The sequence below is a fragment of the Mchenga conophoros genome, linkage group LG16 (genome assembly GCF_057382185.1).
Source record: "Mchenga conophoros isolate Kocher_MC1m ecotype Shallow Benthic linkage group LG16, M_conophoros_male_GT1.1, whole genome shotgun sequence".
NCBI lineage: Eukaryota > Metazoa > Chordata > Actinopteri > Cichliformes > Cichlidae > Mchenga > Mchenga conophoros.
The window spans coordinates 23,793,601-23,810,673 of NC_140541.1; the positions used below are offsets into that span (position 1 = coordinate 23,793,601).

Sequence of the window (17,073 nt, forward strand, 5' to 3'; positions counted from 1 at the left end):
TAATAAAGCATCTTAATCACTAGTCACTGTCTCGAGCGCGCGCGCACGCGATCCGTTATTTTCCGGGTTGTGCTCGCTCTGCGGTAGAGGCGGCTCTTCCTCTCCTGCAGCTGCCAGCTGACACTAACACTGAGGAGGTGAGGTCAAATTTGACTCTCTCTCTCTCTCTTCCTCTCTCGCTGCCCGTCAGTCTGAGAGAGAGGCTGCTAACAAGCGCAGCATCATCATCTTCATCATGGCGGATCAAGGCGACTGTACAGCTCCTGTCCACCACCCGCAACCACCGCTGACAACCAGCTGGCCAATTACCCGGGAGTCCTACGAGCTGCAGGAAGTCATAGGTTAGTGTCCGGGGATGTACTGAACGCCGTGTAACTATCGTGGAAACCCAGCCCGCGGCGGGTTATCGGAGGTGAATGACGACGAGGGCCTACCGGCTTTTTCATATGCAGCAGCCTCCCGCAACGCTTTGCAATGCGGATGTTACCAGACACAGTCAGGGACTACCGGTTCACAGCTCACGAAGCGGAGTCGGGTAAAAAATCTGGGCCGCTGCACGCGCGTGAAACTGTCACGTTCAATAAGTGGCTCTCCGGCGGGCTCCGATCACCGAGCTTGACTCCAGCTGTGCTGATTTTATGGCACGTGTCCAGTTTATTAGCAGCTGCTTAAATCACAGATGCTGCGGATCTGTGAAGGCCACGTCGTGCCGTCTGTGGTGGCAAATAACTTATTATGTCCACATGACGAGCTAAATATACAGCTACTTAGTATTCATACAGCTAATAATAGCAGTAATGGCGATCATTAAAAACTATGGCAATAGAGGAATTGTTACTTTTAAAACAATAAAGCTTGCCCTAAAAAGTCACTCCGCCGCTGTGTTTTCTAATTATTATTTTGATTGTTTAAAGTTAACACGTGATCGCTTAAGTCCAAAAATTCAAGAAATCCAGTTTATACTCATATTAATTAGAGAAAAAAACTTTAACATTTTTTACATTTATCGATTCAAATGATTAACACAACTTTTCTGTTGTGGACTAATGCGTTATTGATTAATTGAGACACATGACTCAGTTTGTAAGCATAGCTTATATGTAGCTGCAGTGTGAAGCATTGGTGTTATAATATTCCATGTTGTTGTTATCCTGCAGAAAAACCAGCAGGTATCTGCATTAACTTATTGTTAATATATCAGTTAGTGTTTATTTTACAAAGACATTTAAAACTTAAACCTAACTTATTTTATTGCATGAATCACCTAATGCTGAGTTATATCACCTGAGACATAATACTGCTAACCTTAAATGCATAGAAGAAAAGCAGAGGGAAGCCATATGCATATTTTTGGCAGCTGCATGCACTGTGCACATGAGCTGACAAGTCAAATCATGAGTGATAAGAAGTAGCGCCTCCGCTATGTGCAGCTGACAGTGATGAGTAAGTGAGACCGCCCCCCCCACACACACACACACCTCAACTTGTAGACAGTCACAATTTGTGATGTGTTCTCTGGTGTATCTGCTTCTAACAGTTTGTAAGCAATATGTCATGTGTCACAGCATCTTGGTGTGAACAGCTCTGCTACTACACAGCGTGGCCTGATTTGTAATGAGTCGAGTAAACGACTCATCATATTGATAAAAAAAAAAAAAAAGAAGAAAAAAATAGAAGTTCTGTTATTTGCTAAAACAGAAAAGCTGGGAATCTGTGAGCCAGACAAATCCATAAAGCTACAAACTGATGCTGAATTTAGTCTTCCAGCTGTGCGTAATGCAATTCCCACTTGGCTCCTGTTTACTTTGTCATAGCTTCATTGTGGCTCTAATTCTCAGGCAGCGGGGCCACAGCTGTTGTGCAGGCAGCCCTCTGTACCCCCAGACAGGAGCGTGTAGCCATAAAGAGAATTAACCTGGAAAAATGCCAGACCAGCATGGATGAACTATTGGTGAGTACAATAAATACGGGCTGTTTTCTCAACCCAGTGTTTTGTTTTTTTTACACCACACCCGATTCCTGTAGTACTACTTAACTTCTGCTACATATTGTTATGGTTCTCATTTATCTATTAATGCAGTTTGCATAGAAATCTTCTAACTTTCCTGTTGTTTATGCAGCTCGTTGCAGATTATTAAGATAAAGCAAGTGCCCTGAATAAATGAGATGTCCTGTATGTGAAATATCCTGTCATTTGCTTCTACCAATAGAAAGAAATTCAAGCCATGAGTCAGTGCAACCATCCCAATGTTGTCACATACTACACCTCCTTTGTTGTGAAGGATGAACTCTGGTTAGTCATGAAGCTTCTGAGTGGGGGTAAGCTTCACCTGACACGGGTGGCTTAGTGATGCATTCATGCCATTCATGTGATAACATAAGTCTTAAATGCCCTTACACCGGTCTGTGTTTAATCTGATTAAAGAACAGCAGTGTATCAACCTGTGTTAATGCCTAGTTGACAAAAAGCGTTACATCTGAGAAATTTCAAAACTTATTATAAAGCCAGTTTCAGTATAATAATCCATTATAATTAATAAAAAAAATTTTTTATCAGGTCAGTTTAGTTTCGCTTAGACTCCAGTAGTTTTTGCTCAGTTCAGTTTTTATTAGTTCAGGTATCATAATTTGTAATTGGTAAGGTTTAATTAAGTTTTGCTTTATAGTTGGAACACTTGTAGATATTGTCCTCACAATACAAATTTGACCACACTCATGAAGACTAAAATTAACGACATTTGCTCGTCGTTTTTATTTAATTTTGTAACCGTTATATATCTCTGTAAGTAAACTAAGTAAGTAAGTAAACTTTATTTATTAAGCGCTTTTCACAGACAGGCAATCACAATCTCTGGGACAACAATTGTAGACCAGTGTCGGGGTTGTTACTCCCAAAAAAATAAAGCAGCACGTAACTTAATTACTCTCCACAGAAAGTAACAACTCGTTACCGTACTTTCTCATTACTTTGTAAAATTACCTGAAACATAATGTTATATAATTACCATTTAACAATATAAACCTAAGGATCCAATCCTGTACACCAACACAAATCCCTAGGTTTCTTTTAGTGTTTAATTATGAACAAAAATCTGACAACACAACGGAAAGCTGAAAACGTAACAGTGATTCTGCTTTACAAATGTGCACAGGTAGGAAGTGAGCCTGACTGCTCATCACTGCCTTTAATACCTGTTGAAGGTCAGGCTCTGGCTGCTGGGCTGGGTTCTGCATACACTCAGGTTTATCATCGCTCTGGGTTCTTGGCTAGTTTTGTGTTAGCAGACTGTCCGTGCAGTGCTATTAGGAGCCAAAGTTACCAGTACAATGTGGTTGTTTCTTTTCTGTACAGAGCTTGCACTTTACCATTGTACTCTTGCTCTTTTGTACAATAAAAATAAAAGTAATGTCCATATCTTCGCAGTAAACCACTCTGACATTTTCCAGCACACGAACTGAAATCAATGTAATGTGATCGCAGTAACACCCAACAGTGGTAACTAACTAGGAAACCATAGGTTTAAATCACTGAATTAAGTAATTTCAGCTGTAAAGACAATACAATAAGCTGCTCCCTGCAATAAAACAAATCTAAAAATACCAAAATATACAAATACACAAACACTGAAATGTAACATAAATTAATCACTCAACAGATTTTTGTTTCCCATTATTTTCTAAAAATTAACCATGTTTTCTTTTCTTGGCTGGCATCTTTTTAGGATCTATGCTCGATATAATTAAGCACATAAGCAAAGAAGATGATAAAAATCGAGCTTTAGAAGAGCCTATCATTGCCACTATTTTAAACGAAGTTCTGGAGGGTCTGGACTATCTACACAGAAACGGACAAATTCACAGGTATTGGTTTATATCTTTTTCCTCTGTTTAATCAACATTGTTTGATTGAAAATATGATCCGCTATCTAAAAAACCAAGTGGTAATGTTGAAAATGAACACAAATACGTTCATTCATTGGATTGTAGCTCAGCCGTGATCTGTACACTTTCTGGTTATCAAGGTCAACGTGAGTCAGACTTAACCCTCTACGACCCCCATGGGCATAGTTCTATATGGTGATGGTTAGGGCGACACGTTAACAGGAGTGGAAGAATCAATGCTGCTCCACATGACTTTGTTGTTTGACTGCATTAATGTTTTGTTGACCTCAGGGATGTGAAAGCTGGGAACATACTACTGGGGGAAGACGGATCTGTTCAGATTGCAGGTTTGTTGAATACTGTGTAACACTCTCTTAAACCTCTTTTTTTGGTTATTTTCACACTAAATGCATGCACTGTATTTGTGGTAAGATGGTGGAATTGATTTCATAGGTTGTAATAATTAACAGAGAGCAATAATGTATGTTTACGTTTTCTTTTTTTTAATTCGAGAATCATAATTCTTTCCTAATTATTGTGTGTCAGCTTAATCAGTTACTCCATTGAAGCTGTCAGCTTTTTAATGCTGTCTGTTATATTTAATTGAAGTGACTGATTATAGCCTTTAATAAAAACAATTACAGGAATTAGAAAAAGCAGTTGACTCTGTAATAAAATAAAAACAAAATATCTGCAGGTTACCAAATAAGCACAGCAGGATAAGCACAAGTGTAACTCGTTGAGTTAATTAGTTTCAGGGTCCTGATGTGAATGCATTATTTTGGCTGATACTGGATTCACACTATGTTGCCTGTTGTTCTTGTTCTTAAACAGACTTGTTGCAAAGCTTACACTCACTAGCCATGTTATTATGTTATTAATTGTTATTAATTGGATTCACCTTGCTAGTACTGGGTTGGATGTACTTTTCCACTCAGTAGCACCTAAATTCTGGAATAGATTCAAAAATAATGCTGACATAATATCACCATACAGTCACTGCAGATTTGTCAATAATAATAATAATAATAATAATGATAATAACATTTTATTTGTAGGCACTTTCCAAGGCACTCAGAGACCGAAATCACAGTATGCGCACAAATTTTGAATCTACCCGCTTTGACCAGCTCATTACATAGGCATGCATGCAGCACTCATTCCAGAGGAGATCAGCTTTTCATACTGTGACACAGTAAACAAGCTAAAATGAAAATGAACAATTCTGATGTATTTGATGTTCAATATTTACTCTTTACCCTGCAGCAGTCACACAGGGTTTTGACCCAGATTTTTAAATGAGCCAATTACCATGTGTTGTTGTTCTAAAATCTTCTCTGTTGTTCTGATGCTTTTCTTTTGTTTTTACAGATTTTGGAGTGAGTGCATTTCTAGCTACAGGGGGTGACATGACTAGAAACAAAGTTCGAAAGACCTTTGTTGGCACACCATGCTGGATGGCACCAGAGGTGATGGAACAGGTGAGTCTGTTTCTGTCGAGGCAAGAGCTGATGAAAACTTTTATGTTATGTACTGGAAAAAAATGCAACTGGTCTGTTTTGGGTTTTTGTATTCTAGTCTTTTATTAACTGTTTTCTGTTTGGTTTCACTATCCTTGGTTTTTGATTATAGGTTTAGGGTTTGATTCCATATTTTTCATCCCTTTACCTTGTGCAATATTTTCTGTTATTTTTGAGCTCTTGATGTTTTGTCCCAGAGTGGATTTTCTTTAAACTTAGCTTTGTTAGTTTGGGTTGGTTGTTATCTTCCCTCAATGTTGTTGTGTTCTGTGCCTTCCTTTATATCTTCAAGTCTGTGTTGCCCTATGTTAGTTCTTTCATGTATCAGCATTTCTTTGTTTTAGCTGGTGTTATGCTTCAGTTCCTGTTTTACTTTTTTAGTTGTCCCTTACGTTTTGTCTTGTTTTACTTCCTCCCCAGTTTCATTGCCTTGATTGTCTACATCTGTGTCTAGTTTGCTCCAGTTGTTGTTCACTTCCCTAAACACCCCATGTGCATCAATAGACAATTGTTTTCTTTTTGTTTTACATATTTATTTATTGGTTATAACAAGTTTTACATAATACGCTGTGATAAAATAAGAGAATAAGAGATAAAATAATGACAAAAGACATAATGATTGAAACAAAAATAAAGAAAATCATAATGGGGGGGGTCAGACAGACATATCAAATTAGCACAAATTACATTTGTCAATATAGCTAAAAATCATGGGAGGATGATTATGGAAAAGCTGACTTATTATAAAGAGTGTTCTTGTGTGCTTACACCTGTCCTCATAGCTCACTGGGTTAAGCAGGTGACCCATATGGCAATAGACCAGCGGTCCCCAACCTTTTTTGTGCTACGGACCGGTTCAATGCCCGACAATATTTTCACAGACCGGCCATTAAGGTCTCGGATAAATACAACAAAAAAAATGATACAACCAAGACAAAAACTGTGGTATTTTGTAAATAATTGACACGAATTCACAGTGTAATTGTGTAACTTTATTAGCAGCGTCTTCTTGAAACACATCCTCCTGCCCCTTAATGCTCTCTGATCGTTATGGCAATGCGTAAATATTTCTTTCAAAATAAGACACACAAGTACAACACGGGAAAAGACCCAGGGGAACAGACTTATAAACCCTGAAAACCATAAATTTTACACCCGAGCCTCAACTCTTGCGGCCGGTAACAAACGCGGCCCGGTAATGTTCTAGAATTTTGTCCATATGGCCCAAAACATATCCAGTTTGTTTCTTAATACATAAGTTATTTTCTCCAGAGTTAGTATAGATGTCAGTCCATTAAGCCGCTGAGAAAGTCCTCATAGTACAGTATTTTCATGTACTCTTTTGGGTTGTGTTGCGTTGCTTTCTGGGCTTTTTATTTGGTTCTTGTATTTTGCTTTTAGATCTTTTCATCAGACTGCTCACTTTTGATTCATTCAGTCTGCCTTTGTTTCCTCCCTTCAACACTCCACAAACATAAAAGCAGCAGCTAGGCTGCTAACAAGCACTTGCACATCAACCCTGTGCTTGCTTCCCTTCACTGATCATTCATCCATCTTCTTCTGGTTATCCAATTCAGGGTTGCTGGGGGGCTGGAGCCTATTCTAGCTGTAATAGGGTGAGAGGCAGAGTATAGTCTTGACAGGTCGCCAGTCTGTCATAGGGGCAACACAGAGAGGCAGACAACCGTTCACTCTCACACTCACACCTACAGCCAATTTAGAATCACCAATTAGCATGTCTTTGGATTGTGGGTGTAGCCAGAAAGAACCCACATAGACACAGGGAAAATGTGCAAAGTTCACACAGAACCCAGGAGCTTCTTGCTGTGAGGTGACAGTACTAACCACTGTACCACCATGCTAGCTCTTCGCTGGCTTCCAGTGAAATTCAGATTCAATTTATTAATCACTTACAAGGCCATACATGGTCAGGGTCGTGCACATATCACAGATCTGCTGAGACCTTGTTTTTTTATTAAGGCCTATTAACTGTTATTTTAAATCCAGCTTTTAAGGTTGGAACACATACACTTTGAAACAGCCTTGCAGGTCAGCTGATTAAGTGGGGTTTTTTTTTCAACTTCTACTGAAAACCTTTTTTTTAGCCTTTATTATGATTATGATATTAGACTGGAAGGTGAGGGAAGATGAGCAGTAAATGGCCTAGGACAGATTCAGACCTAGCCTTCTGCAATAGTCTATTGCAGTGGTCTTTTCTCGTGTTGTACTTGTGTGTCTTATTTTGAAAGCAATATTTACGCGTTGCCATAACGATCAGAGAGCATTAAGGGGCAGGAGGACGTGTTTCAAGAAGACGCTGCTAATAAAGTTACACAATTACACTTTGAATGCGTGTCGATTATTTACAAAATACCACAGTATATGTCTTGGTTGTATCATTTTTTGTTGTTGTTGTATTTATCCGAGACCTTAATGGCCGGTCTGTGAAAATATTGTCGGGCATTGAACCGGTCCATAGCACAAAAAAGGTTGGGGACCGCTGGTCTATTGCCATATGGGTCACCTGCTTAACCCAGTGAGCTATAAGGACAGGTGTAAGCACATAAGAACACTCTTTATAATAGGTCAGCTTTTCCATAATCATCCTCCCATGATTTTTAGCTATATAGACAAATGTAAGAACCTTAGTGTGAATGTGTTGTTTTTTGTACTGTATGTTGGGATATTTACACTTAAATATAAATGTGTGTCTTCATCCAGACTGTTAAAACACATAAAAACTGCTATACAAAAAAGTTATTATTATTATTATTATTATGTAAAATGTATTTGCCTGATCTTGTCTCTGCTTAATGCTAGCCCTTTTTGTAATGGAATGCTGTTATTTTTGACATGACAACCAATAGCAGCATTGCCTTAACATGAAGCCTTAAGCATTACTTTGGTATTATACGGTACTGTAATTCTGTGTCTGCAGGTTCGGGGCTATGATTTTAAAGCAGATATATGGAGTTTTGGAATTACAGCGATTGAATTGGCAACAGGCTCTGCCCCCTATCACCGCTACCCTCCCATGAAAGTATGTGTTCATTCAGTGTTATTTAATCAGTCTTGTAACATATACTGGTGCTGGCAAAGAAAAAAGAAAAGGAAACTGGCCATAAACCTTGATAAACCTTCTCCTAAATAAACGTCTTTGAGGTTTTCTTAGTAATGATGAATTTTATGTGGAAAGAGAGCAGTTTGGCTTGCTGCTCTTTCTGTAATTGGGAAACCTAAGAGCTAATAAACAGGCAGCGTTTCATCTAAGAGATACTCATCTTTATGTTCCACAACATTTCCCACAGTTTCCTGCTCTTAGTTTCTTTTCCTCATCTACAGATTTTGTACTGGTGGTGAAATGTGTTGGCAGTTATGACCACTTCTGTTGTCTTTTCAGGTTTTAATGCTTACCCTTCAGAATGATCCACCCTCTCTAGAGACAGGTGTTGAGGACAAGGAAACTTTAAAAAAATATGGCAAATCATTTAGAAAGCTAATATCTATGTGCCTTCAGAAGGATCCTGTCAAAAGGTTAGCAACATGTTTATGTATCAGGCAAATATATCAATGGAGAGAGCTGATGCAATTATTGGTCAGTGAAATGACCCAATCGTGACTAACATTCAGTAACTGTAATGATGCTTTCTTTTTTCTTTGTTTGTTGTATCTCTAGGCCTACAGCCGCAGAGCTTTTGAAGTGCAAATTCTTCCAAAAGGCCAAGGTATTTGTCTCATCTCACTATCTTTTGTTATTATTGCTGTCCGTTTGGATTTATGCCAGCGATGAGTCAGATATACACGCAGTGAATGCTTTTTTATGCGTTTTTGATGTTTATACTTACTTGGATGAATCAGCAATGACATAAAACATAACCTAGCTACTATTATTTAATATATATGAGAAATAGTAGTATTATTTAAATGTTGTTCTCTTATAATAAGCACTGTGTATTCCTGAATTTTTTTTACTATAATAGTGATTAGTTAAGTAGTTAAATGGTGAATAGCCAAAATCTTTATAACAAAGTTATAAGATTACAAAATCCTTTTTTTCCAAGTAGATTAGCAGTTAGAGAAATAGTCTTTTTAAGGTCATTTTAATTTTGTGAAAAGTACTGCAGCCTCATCTTGCTGTTTCTGCATAGCCAGTAACCAATTTATACCAGGGACTTAATAAATCCATTTATAGTACTGTGCAAAAGTCTCTAGCCACCCCTCCATTTTTTATGTTTTGCTTTCACAGAGCCAGACCTTCGAATACGTTTTAAACTTGAGCGATAGTTCTCCAGCTCTCTGAAGTTCTTTCTTTCTTTAGACATGGCGGGTTTTTTCACTAATCTTTGGTCCAGTTTTTTACCTGACCATTTTCAGATGATTTTCAGATGATTTTCTTTTGTTAAGCCACTTAACACTTAAACACAGTGGAGGCTCTTATCGTGCGTTCAGCCAGTGGTGTTGAGGATCTTATCGAAAATGGTTGAACTGTATATGTAGGAAAGTATCGTAAGATTTGTATCCACCATGCCTTGCCATCTGGAAAGTGTCCGTTTGACAAAAGCTTTTTTTTCAGAACGACAATAGTCCCAAACACACTGCCAAAGCAGTAAAAGCATAACTGAATAGAAAAACACACAATGAAACCTTGTCAGTCATGGATCCAAGGAAAAGCTTTAAATGTCCTTCAGCAATGTCCTTCTGTTTTTGCCTTATATACAGTATTTTCTTGCATGTTTGCAAATGTTTCAATAAATCACAGCACTTATTTCTCATTTTCCTTGCAAAATATAAAGAAATAAAAGGTGTGTCAAGACTTTTGCTCAATACTGTACTTCTCACGTGTCGTCCAGCCTTTGGATTTCCATCCGTCTAACTTAGTTATATTTTGACCATTTTTTTCACAGAACAAAGAATATCTGGTGGAGAAGCTTTTGAGTCATGCACCAAAGATTTCTCAGAGAGCGAAGAAGGTATGTTTGGGTAAACATTCTAATAAATAACTCAGCTATTGACTCAACATGAGCGAATTATGGCAGCAAGGAGGAACTGACTGAAGTGTCTGTCTCCAGCAGAGTGCTGCATTTCCAGTCAACACATGCGATGCTCTGCGACTTTCTTCAGCACCTCAAACACTTTACACCCTGTTGTGTAGATTATGTAAAAATATGGGCAACTGCCACGTAACAGTCAGACGGTACAGCTGTGTGTCAGTGGTTTCATGTGAAGCTCTTTGCATGTGTCACGCCGGAGACAAACAGGGTGAAATTAATTGTTGTGGTTAGGTAACAGAAAGGAGCAGATTATTGCTCAGTTCGCTTGCTCTGTTTCCCACTGGTCACAGTTTACTGAGAGGAAGTGCAGCTTTTGGACACAGCTGATATTGACTCCACATAACATTACGCCTGGATGGCCAGGACAGAAGTGGGAACACGGGCCAATTGCCAGAAGGCAGAGTGCAAGTGAGCGTAGAGGTGGAAATTCACTGACATGGTAAAGGAAGGACATCGTAGATAACATGGTCATTTCTGTGTATGACGTCGTATTTACGCACAAACATAGCTTGGCATCAATAGAAAGGGAGATGACTATGGTGGGTGGTATGTGGAAGTCATAACAAAGAATGCTAAATGGATATAAACAAGTGCTGCAGTATATCAGAGTTTGACAGTTAAGTTTATTACAGCCATCACCTTCTAATTTAGGCTGTATTTATGGTCACTGATACACAAATTATGCAAGCTTTGCAATTGGAGCCACATTACTTTGAACTTGCACAGCAATATTTGTGCCAGTGTGAAATGGTATCACTTTCAGAGAGTATAAAATGGATTCTGTGGAGCCTTTTAATCACAAAGTGGTGATGCACAACAACTGTGTAGTGCAATGAATGCATTTTTTACATGTGTATTCCTCTTAAAAGTACAAAACAGACAGCATGCAGGGTTTACAGGTAGTGTCTGATACACTTGATAGCTTTGCTTTGGGAAATGTGTGGGCTGCAGAGCCAGTGTCCTTGTTGCTTTGTCCCGATTTGACCTGCAGAGTCATCTACATTATAAACTCAGCAACATTACCCAAAGCTTGCAGACACAAGCAGTATTATAGAAACACTGTCATTGCAGGATGTTGCGACCTTGTGGCCCTGGTTTTGTTAGATCTTATCTCAAGACTCTCAAATCGTCTAGATCGTGTTCTCAGTGCACCTCTCTTTGATCTGTATTTTTCCCTTCTCTTCACGCCTTAGTAACCAGTTGCTCTTTTTCTAATGTTTTTCTCCTATGTGGTATTTTACTGTCAGCAAATGTGGGATTCTTCTCTGATGAAACAAGTCGACCTAAAGCCACACAGCTACTCTTTGACTCTTAAAAGAAACCTGGCTTCTCCATTAACCTGCTCCAGTGAATGAAAAGGAGATGGCAGATTCTGTCACCAGCAAAGTAATTTAAGATGATAATGGAGCTAGAACATTACTCCTTTATCTAACAAATGGAACTAGGATTCAGAAATGACTTGCGGAAATGAGAAATAGGAGAAACTGACTCTTACAGAACATACAAACAGGCATTTGCGAGGGATTTTGCTTTATTTTAAATAGAAATGTTATACAGGATCATAGCCAGCCATTTAAAATGAAGGTGTTTGTGGGTCCAAAAAACAGCAGAGGGCACCCTTACACCCAGTATTGAGTGTCTAAAAGAGAAACTAGCAGGCTTTATATTAGTTCAAAGGCCAGATAAAACTAATGTGTGCTTGAATCATTGATTTGTTGCATAACAAAAAGTAACATGTGATAAGATTGGGATTGATATCAAGTTCAGATGTATGGTCTGGTGCACAAATGATGATGCAGTACTGATTGACTTCTGCTTGAATGCTTTCTGCAGCCTGATTTCTAAAAGAGCAAAACAAAACAAAACACAGCTTTGTCCCAGAGTGTGTCGCAGTGTCTGAAAACGCCGTTATGAGCGGCCGCCAGCATTTTTAGATTCTGAACATACAATGTTTCTGTTCAATCTTATTTTTAGCCTACATTTTTGGTTCATTTCTCAGTATTCTTCTTTCTGTGAGTGAATGTCAGCTGGGTTTCATGTATGGCTGCCCAGTGCATTGATCTGTGTCTGTTTTGCTCAAGGACCCTGAGCAGAACTGGGGGAGTCTTGGTTCTGTGTCAGGTTTGGAAAATAAACCTGACACCACCACAAGGGTAGTGCTTCTTTAACTTTGACCCCATCTAGAGCTGGGGAATTTTTATGACTCTGCTGCCAGTGGCTTACAGTTTTGTGTGCTCCCTTCTGTAACACTGTGGTGCCCTTGTGTCTCATCTCACATGTTGCTTCTCTTACATGCTTTAACTGTAGAAATGCAACAAATTATAGGCTTTATGTATTTAGGCTTTGATTTGCCATACTTACTGTTTTTGTCTTGTTATACTTGATACATTTTCAGTTGTATAACTACTTAACTATAACTACTATAACTACCATAGTTAAGTCATTTATTTTTTCTCTTGTATTTATTGTGCTATGCCTAATTATACCTACTGAAATGGTATAAGCAACTGGTGAAAAGTTCTTTCTTTCTAGTTCAGTGTAGGTTTAGTCAATATATATATTTAGTTTTTAGTCACATTTATCAGATGGTATAATACAGCACGTGTATGAAGGCTGCTGACTCACAGTCATGACAAGCCGGTCTCCAGAAACATATGCAACAGTGCTTCCTTGTGTTTATGTTGACAAATGTAAGACTAAAAATAAAGATATTTTCTGTAAATTTTAATTTAGTTTTGTAAGTACACTAAATTGTTTAAGTTTGTTTTTATTTTTTATCTCAGTTAACTAAATGGGTTTTGCATCTATTTGGAAACATGAGTTTATTTGTGACTATAGATGTTATATACTAGTCAAAAAAAGAAATGCAAGATTATGTTTGAACTACATTACCATATGCATAAACAAGACATTTAGTATGAGTTTTTGGGCCTCCTCTGGGCGTGATGGAAGCATTCACTTGTCTGCACATGGTCTGTACAAGTGTCTGGCTCTGTTGTTGAAGAATTGCTCTCCAGTCCTGGATGAGTGCATACTGCAGCTGTGCAGTGGTCATTGATTGTGGCTGCCTCTGATGAACATGCCCACCCAGCAAGTTCCAGGCATTTTTAGTAGGAGACATATCAGGAATAAATGCTGGCCAAGGAAGTAGCTGGATGTGCTCCTGATCCAGAAAAGCTCGAGCTACTCTGGCAGTGTGGGGGGTAGGCACTGTCTTGCTGAAACAACTGCAGGGTGGGGTGCTGCTGCAAGAATGGCACAAGTACAAGTTGGAGGACCGCATTTTGGTACCTCTGTTCAGTTCTGCCAAGAACAGTCGCATCAGAGACAATGCTCTCGTGGACACCGTGGAAGTGTGCAGCAGCTCAGACACACATGCCAGTATCCAACTTGCCAATAGCCCAGACTCGGTCAGATTCAGTCAGTCGTGGCATGAAGACACTGATAACAATGTTGCACATACACTGTTTTGTGTGCTTTAAGACCACTGGCTTGAAAATGCTGTAAACTGAAGCAATTCTGCTGTGTGCAAGTTGATTTGTCTTCCATAAACAATTTAAAAATCATGCAGTTGACTAAAACCAATCGGGCAGCATATGTTTGGGTTTCAAAATGACGATGTAATGCAAAGATTGAAAACTTTTTCGCAGCAGTTGTATTTCTTTTTTTTGACTAGTATCTTTTCTAATATCTAAATCACAGGAAAAAAGGATGTTTGATTTTGTGAAGTTTGTCCTAACAAGAAAAACTTCTAAACTTTAAACTCCTTTTTTGGTTACATAATAAAGATCTTTTCAGAACCAAGCAGTACCTTTGCCACTGCAGTACCAAACATACTTAACAGACTAAATGACTTGAATGTGGCTTTGTACGTTCACCTTTCATGTCACAAATGCGCAGCCACGTTATGTAAATCACTGAGGTCAGTGCTCTTATTTAAAGGTCTGTAAAAGCTAATGGACTCATGGGTAAAGCACAATGTACAGACACATGAAGTCAAAGGAGCACAAATAATTTAATTAACATCGTGTGCTGGATGTCGTAATGCTGCAGGTCAGGAGAGTCCCCGGCTCCAGTGGCCACTTGCACAAAACAGAGAATGGAGACTGGGAGTGGAGTGACGACGAAATGGACGAGCGCAGCGAGGAAGGCAGAGCAGCGGTAAATCAGGGCAGGGTAGGTGAGACTCCACAGAGGGAGGCATTAATCAATGTGTTTACTCTTTTATGATCATCATCAGTAAAAATCATCATCAAAAGAGCCAAGATATTTTCTCGTTTCAGTCTGAAACTGTAACAGAACTATAACTTCTGCACATAAATTCCGAATATGAGTTATTACGGTGTTGCATGTCATGTCCAACCCGCAGATCAAACCATTATGCAACTTTCCCTTCTGTCTTAGACACTGTGCATTCCGCCCCTTCCTGATTGGTTAGTTTTTTTGGATAGCAGATGGCTTATCTCTGAGAGAGCCTGTCATGAGGTCGCTGTAATGAGCTGGAAGATAGCTGTAAGGATTTGAGGCAGGAGGAACTAGACAACTATGATCAAAGAGCCCTTTGATAAAGACTCCCAGCTTTAATGTATGATGCAATAAATAATACTCTACCGGCAGTAATGATTTACGAAAAGGGTTGTTTTTAAGGTATATATATATATATTCTTCTTTTCAACACGGATGTGCTTTGGTTTGTTTTTTGCAAACTTCGGGCTGCTTTTCAGTGTAAAAAGAAAGGTGTAGGCATATGTGGATGGATTGATATATACACATACAGTCTGTGAGCAGTGTATGGCTTATATAAATTTTTTGCTCTTTGACAAACTAAAACAGAACATATAAGATGATTATTACCGTGTGTCTGACAGTAAATATATGAAAATGTTTTTTTTCCCCCCTCCAGTCACGAAGGGTCAAAGATGACGCCAAAGATGTAAGTTAGATATTCCTCTCCTACACCAATTTGAACTTGCAAAATATCTTAGAATATCTAAAAAGAGTCATAGACAAACCGGCCATATCCTTCTGCTGCTTTACAATTCGATAAGTTGCCAAAGGGGTATTTTTATTTTTAAATTCACTTGACTGTCCTACTTGAGCTGCTGCTTGTGTAAGAATCATGAACTCACTTAATTAATGTTTATTTCTCTGCTCGCATTTTTATGCAGTTTCATTAAAAAATGCCACGAATTTGATTTAACCTGTCCCATGAAGAGAACAAAATGCTCCTCATTGATTGGTTTGAATTGACTTTCCTCTGTTGTCTTTATACGATGAGCTCTGATTTGATATTTACCAAGGATGTAATAGCATTTGCACAATTATGCCTCACATTTTGTTCCTCCTAGAATGAGGAGGATGCCAACAATGTCCCTATTGAAGGCTTGTCTATTCAGCATCCCCAGGTGAGGGATTCGGCAGCAGCACCAATTTGGCATGATTCAATGACCTTGATTCCACTGTGATTGTGTGTGTTTGTGTTCATTTCTGCACGTGCACACTTAGAGCGTGTCTGTCTGTGGACGTGTCAGTGGGCGTATATTTGTGTGTGTGTGTGTGTGTGTGTGTGTGTGTGTGTGTTTGCGTACATGGAGACGGTCGGTCTCCTGGAGGGATGCTCTCAGCAGTAATAACTCAGAGTAAATGGTTGTCTGCCTGACAGTGCTAGCTCAGTGACTGGGTGTATCTCATCTGAAAACTCACTGCCATTGTATCCCATTTTCTTTGGCTTTTGTCAGTCTGAAAATGAGCCAAAGCAGTTTGAGGTGTAGTCTTGTGTCCCAGTCAGGTATTAACTCTGACAGCTTCTTAGCAGTCATTTCCTTTCCATAATATCTCATCCTTGCCATATAAAAAGCCCATTCGTAATACGGTTTTGACGACAGTGATAGACCCTTACACAGTAAACCTTCATGTCTTGTTCCTTTTCTTCTCCCTTAAGACTTTCCCTGCTGCTGCAATGAATTTAAGACATTTTCCAGTAAAAAAAAAAAAAAAGAAATCACATAGTGTGTGCACACATTTCTTGTTTATGTTCATCTTGAAGTTTGCAGAATTTCATGCTCTCTCGTGCATGCTTTATGTGACTCTCACTCCTCTTTTTCACAGTGAATGCTTTTGCCAGTCTGATGTTTAATCTGCTTCATCACCAGATATTTTCTCATGCAGGTTGAACCGTATGAGAATACACCCTTCATTCAAGGTGCTGTGAACATGGTACTACGGCTAAGGTGAGACTGAGAGACACACATACACACATGAAAAAATCGTCAGTGAGATCTATTTTTCTAAAAGCAGTAAAAGCAAAGAAACGTGCAAGTTTGTTATCTCTGAGTTTAAACAATGCAGGCTTCTAATAGACCTAATGATCTTTGGCTGCCACAGAAGGGATTTGGCATCACCGCTGATCCCCTTATCTCATGTTGTCTTACCGCTGTAGTCAGAGGGAGGGGTGTTACACATCATTGCCTCTCGCGGTGCTCCACAATCTGCTTTCCTCCTTCCTCCCTGCGCTTATAGCACCTCACTCTTTTTGCTGCATTATTCGAGACATTGCTGTTTATGGAAATATTCCCGTGACTTAGGGCAGGCTTGCGATTTGGTCACATAATTTTGGCAGC

At 39.0% G+C, this 17,073-nt stretch overlaps 1 protein-coding gene across 2 annotated transcripts in view; it reads left to right on the forward strand.

Moving 5' to 3' along the window:
* Nucleotides 1–71: 71 nt before the first annotated feature.
* Nucleotides 72–17,073, forward strand: part of stk39 (serine threonine kinase 39) — a 32,966-nt gene continuing 15,964 nt past the window's right edge. The window contains exons 1-14 of one of the 2 annotated variants that reach the window (XM_085248938.1): nt 73–341; nt 1,839–1,951; nt 2,211–2,319; nt 3,723–3,861; nt 4,174–4,229; nt 5,254–5,363; nt 8,341–8,442; nt 8,803–8,936; nt 9,079–9,127; nt 10,307–10,372; nt 14,507–14,629; nt 15,357–15,386; nt 15,802–15,858; nt 16,622–16,683. In XM_085248938.1, coding sequence (XP_085105064.1) covers nt 236–341; nt 1,839–1,951; nt 2,211–2,319; nt 3,723–3,861; nt 4,174–4,229; nt 5,254–5,363; nt 8,341–8,442; nt 8,803–8,936; nt 9,079–9,127; nt 10,307–10,372; nt 14,507–14,629; nt 15,357–15,386; nt 15,802–15,858; nt 16,622–16,683 — 1,256 coding nt within the window. In that variant the 5' untranslated portion in view covers nt 73–235. Of the gene's footprint in view, nt 342–1,838; nt 1,952–2,210; nt 2,320–3,722; nt 3,862–4,173; nt 4,230–5,253; nt 5,364–8,340; nt 8,443–8,802; nt 8,937–9,078; nt 9,128–10,306; nt 10,373–14,506; nt 14,630–15,356; nt 15,387–15,801; nt 15,859–16,621; nt 16,684–17,073 lie in introns of both variants that reach the window. The other variant, XM_085248939.1, reaches the window with a different exon arrangement.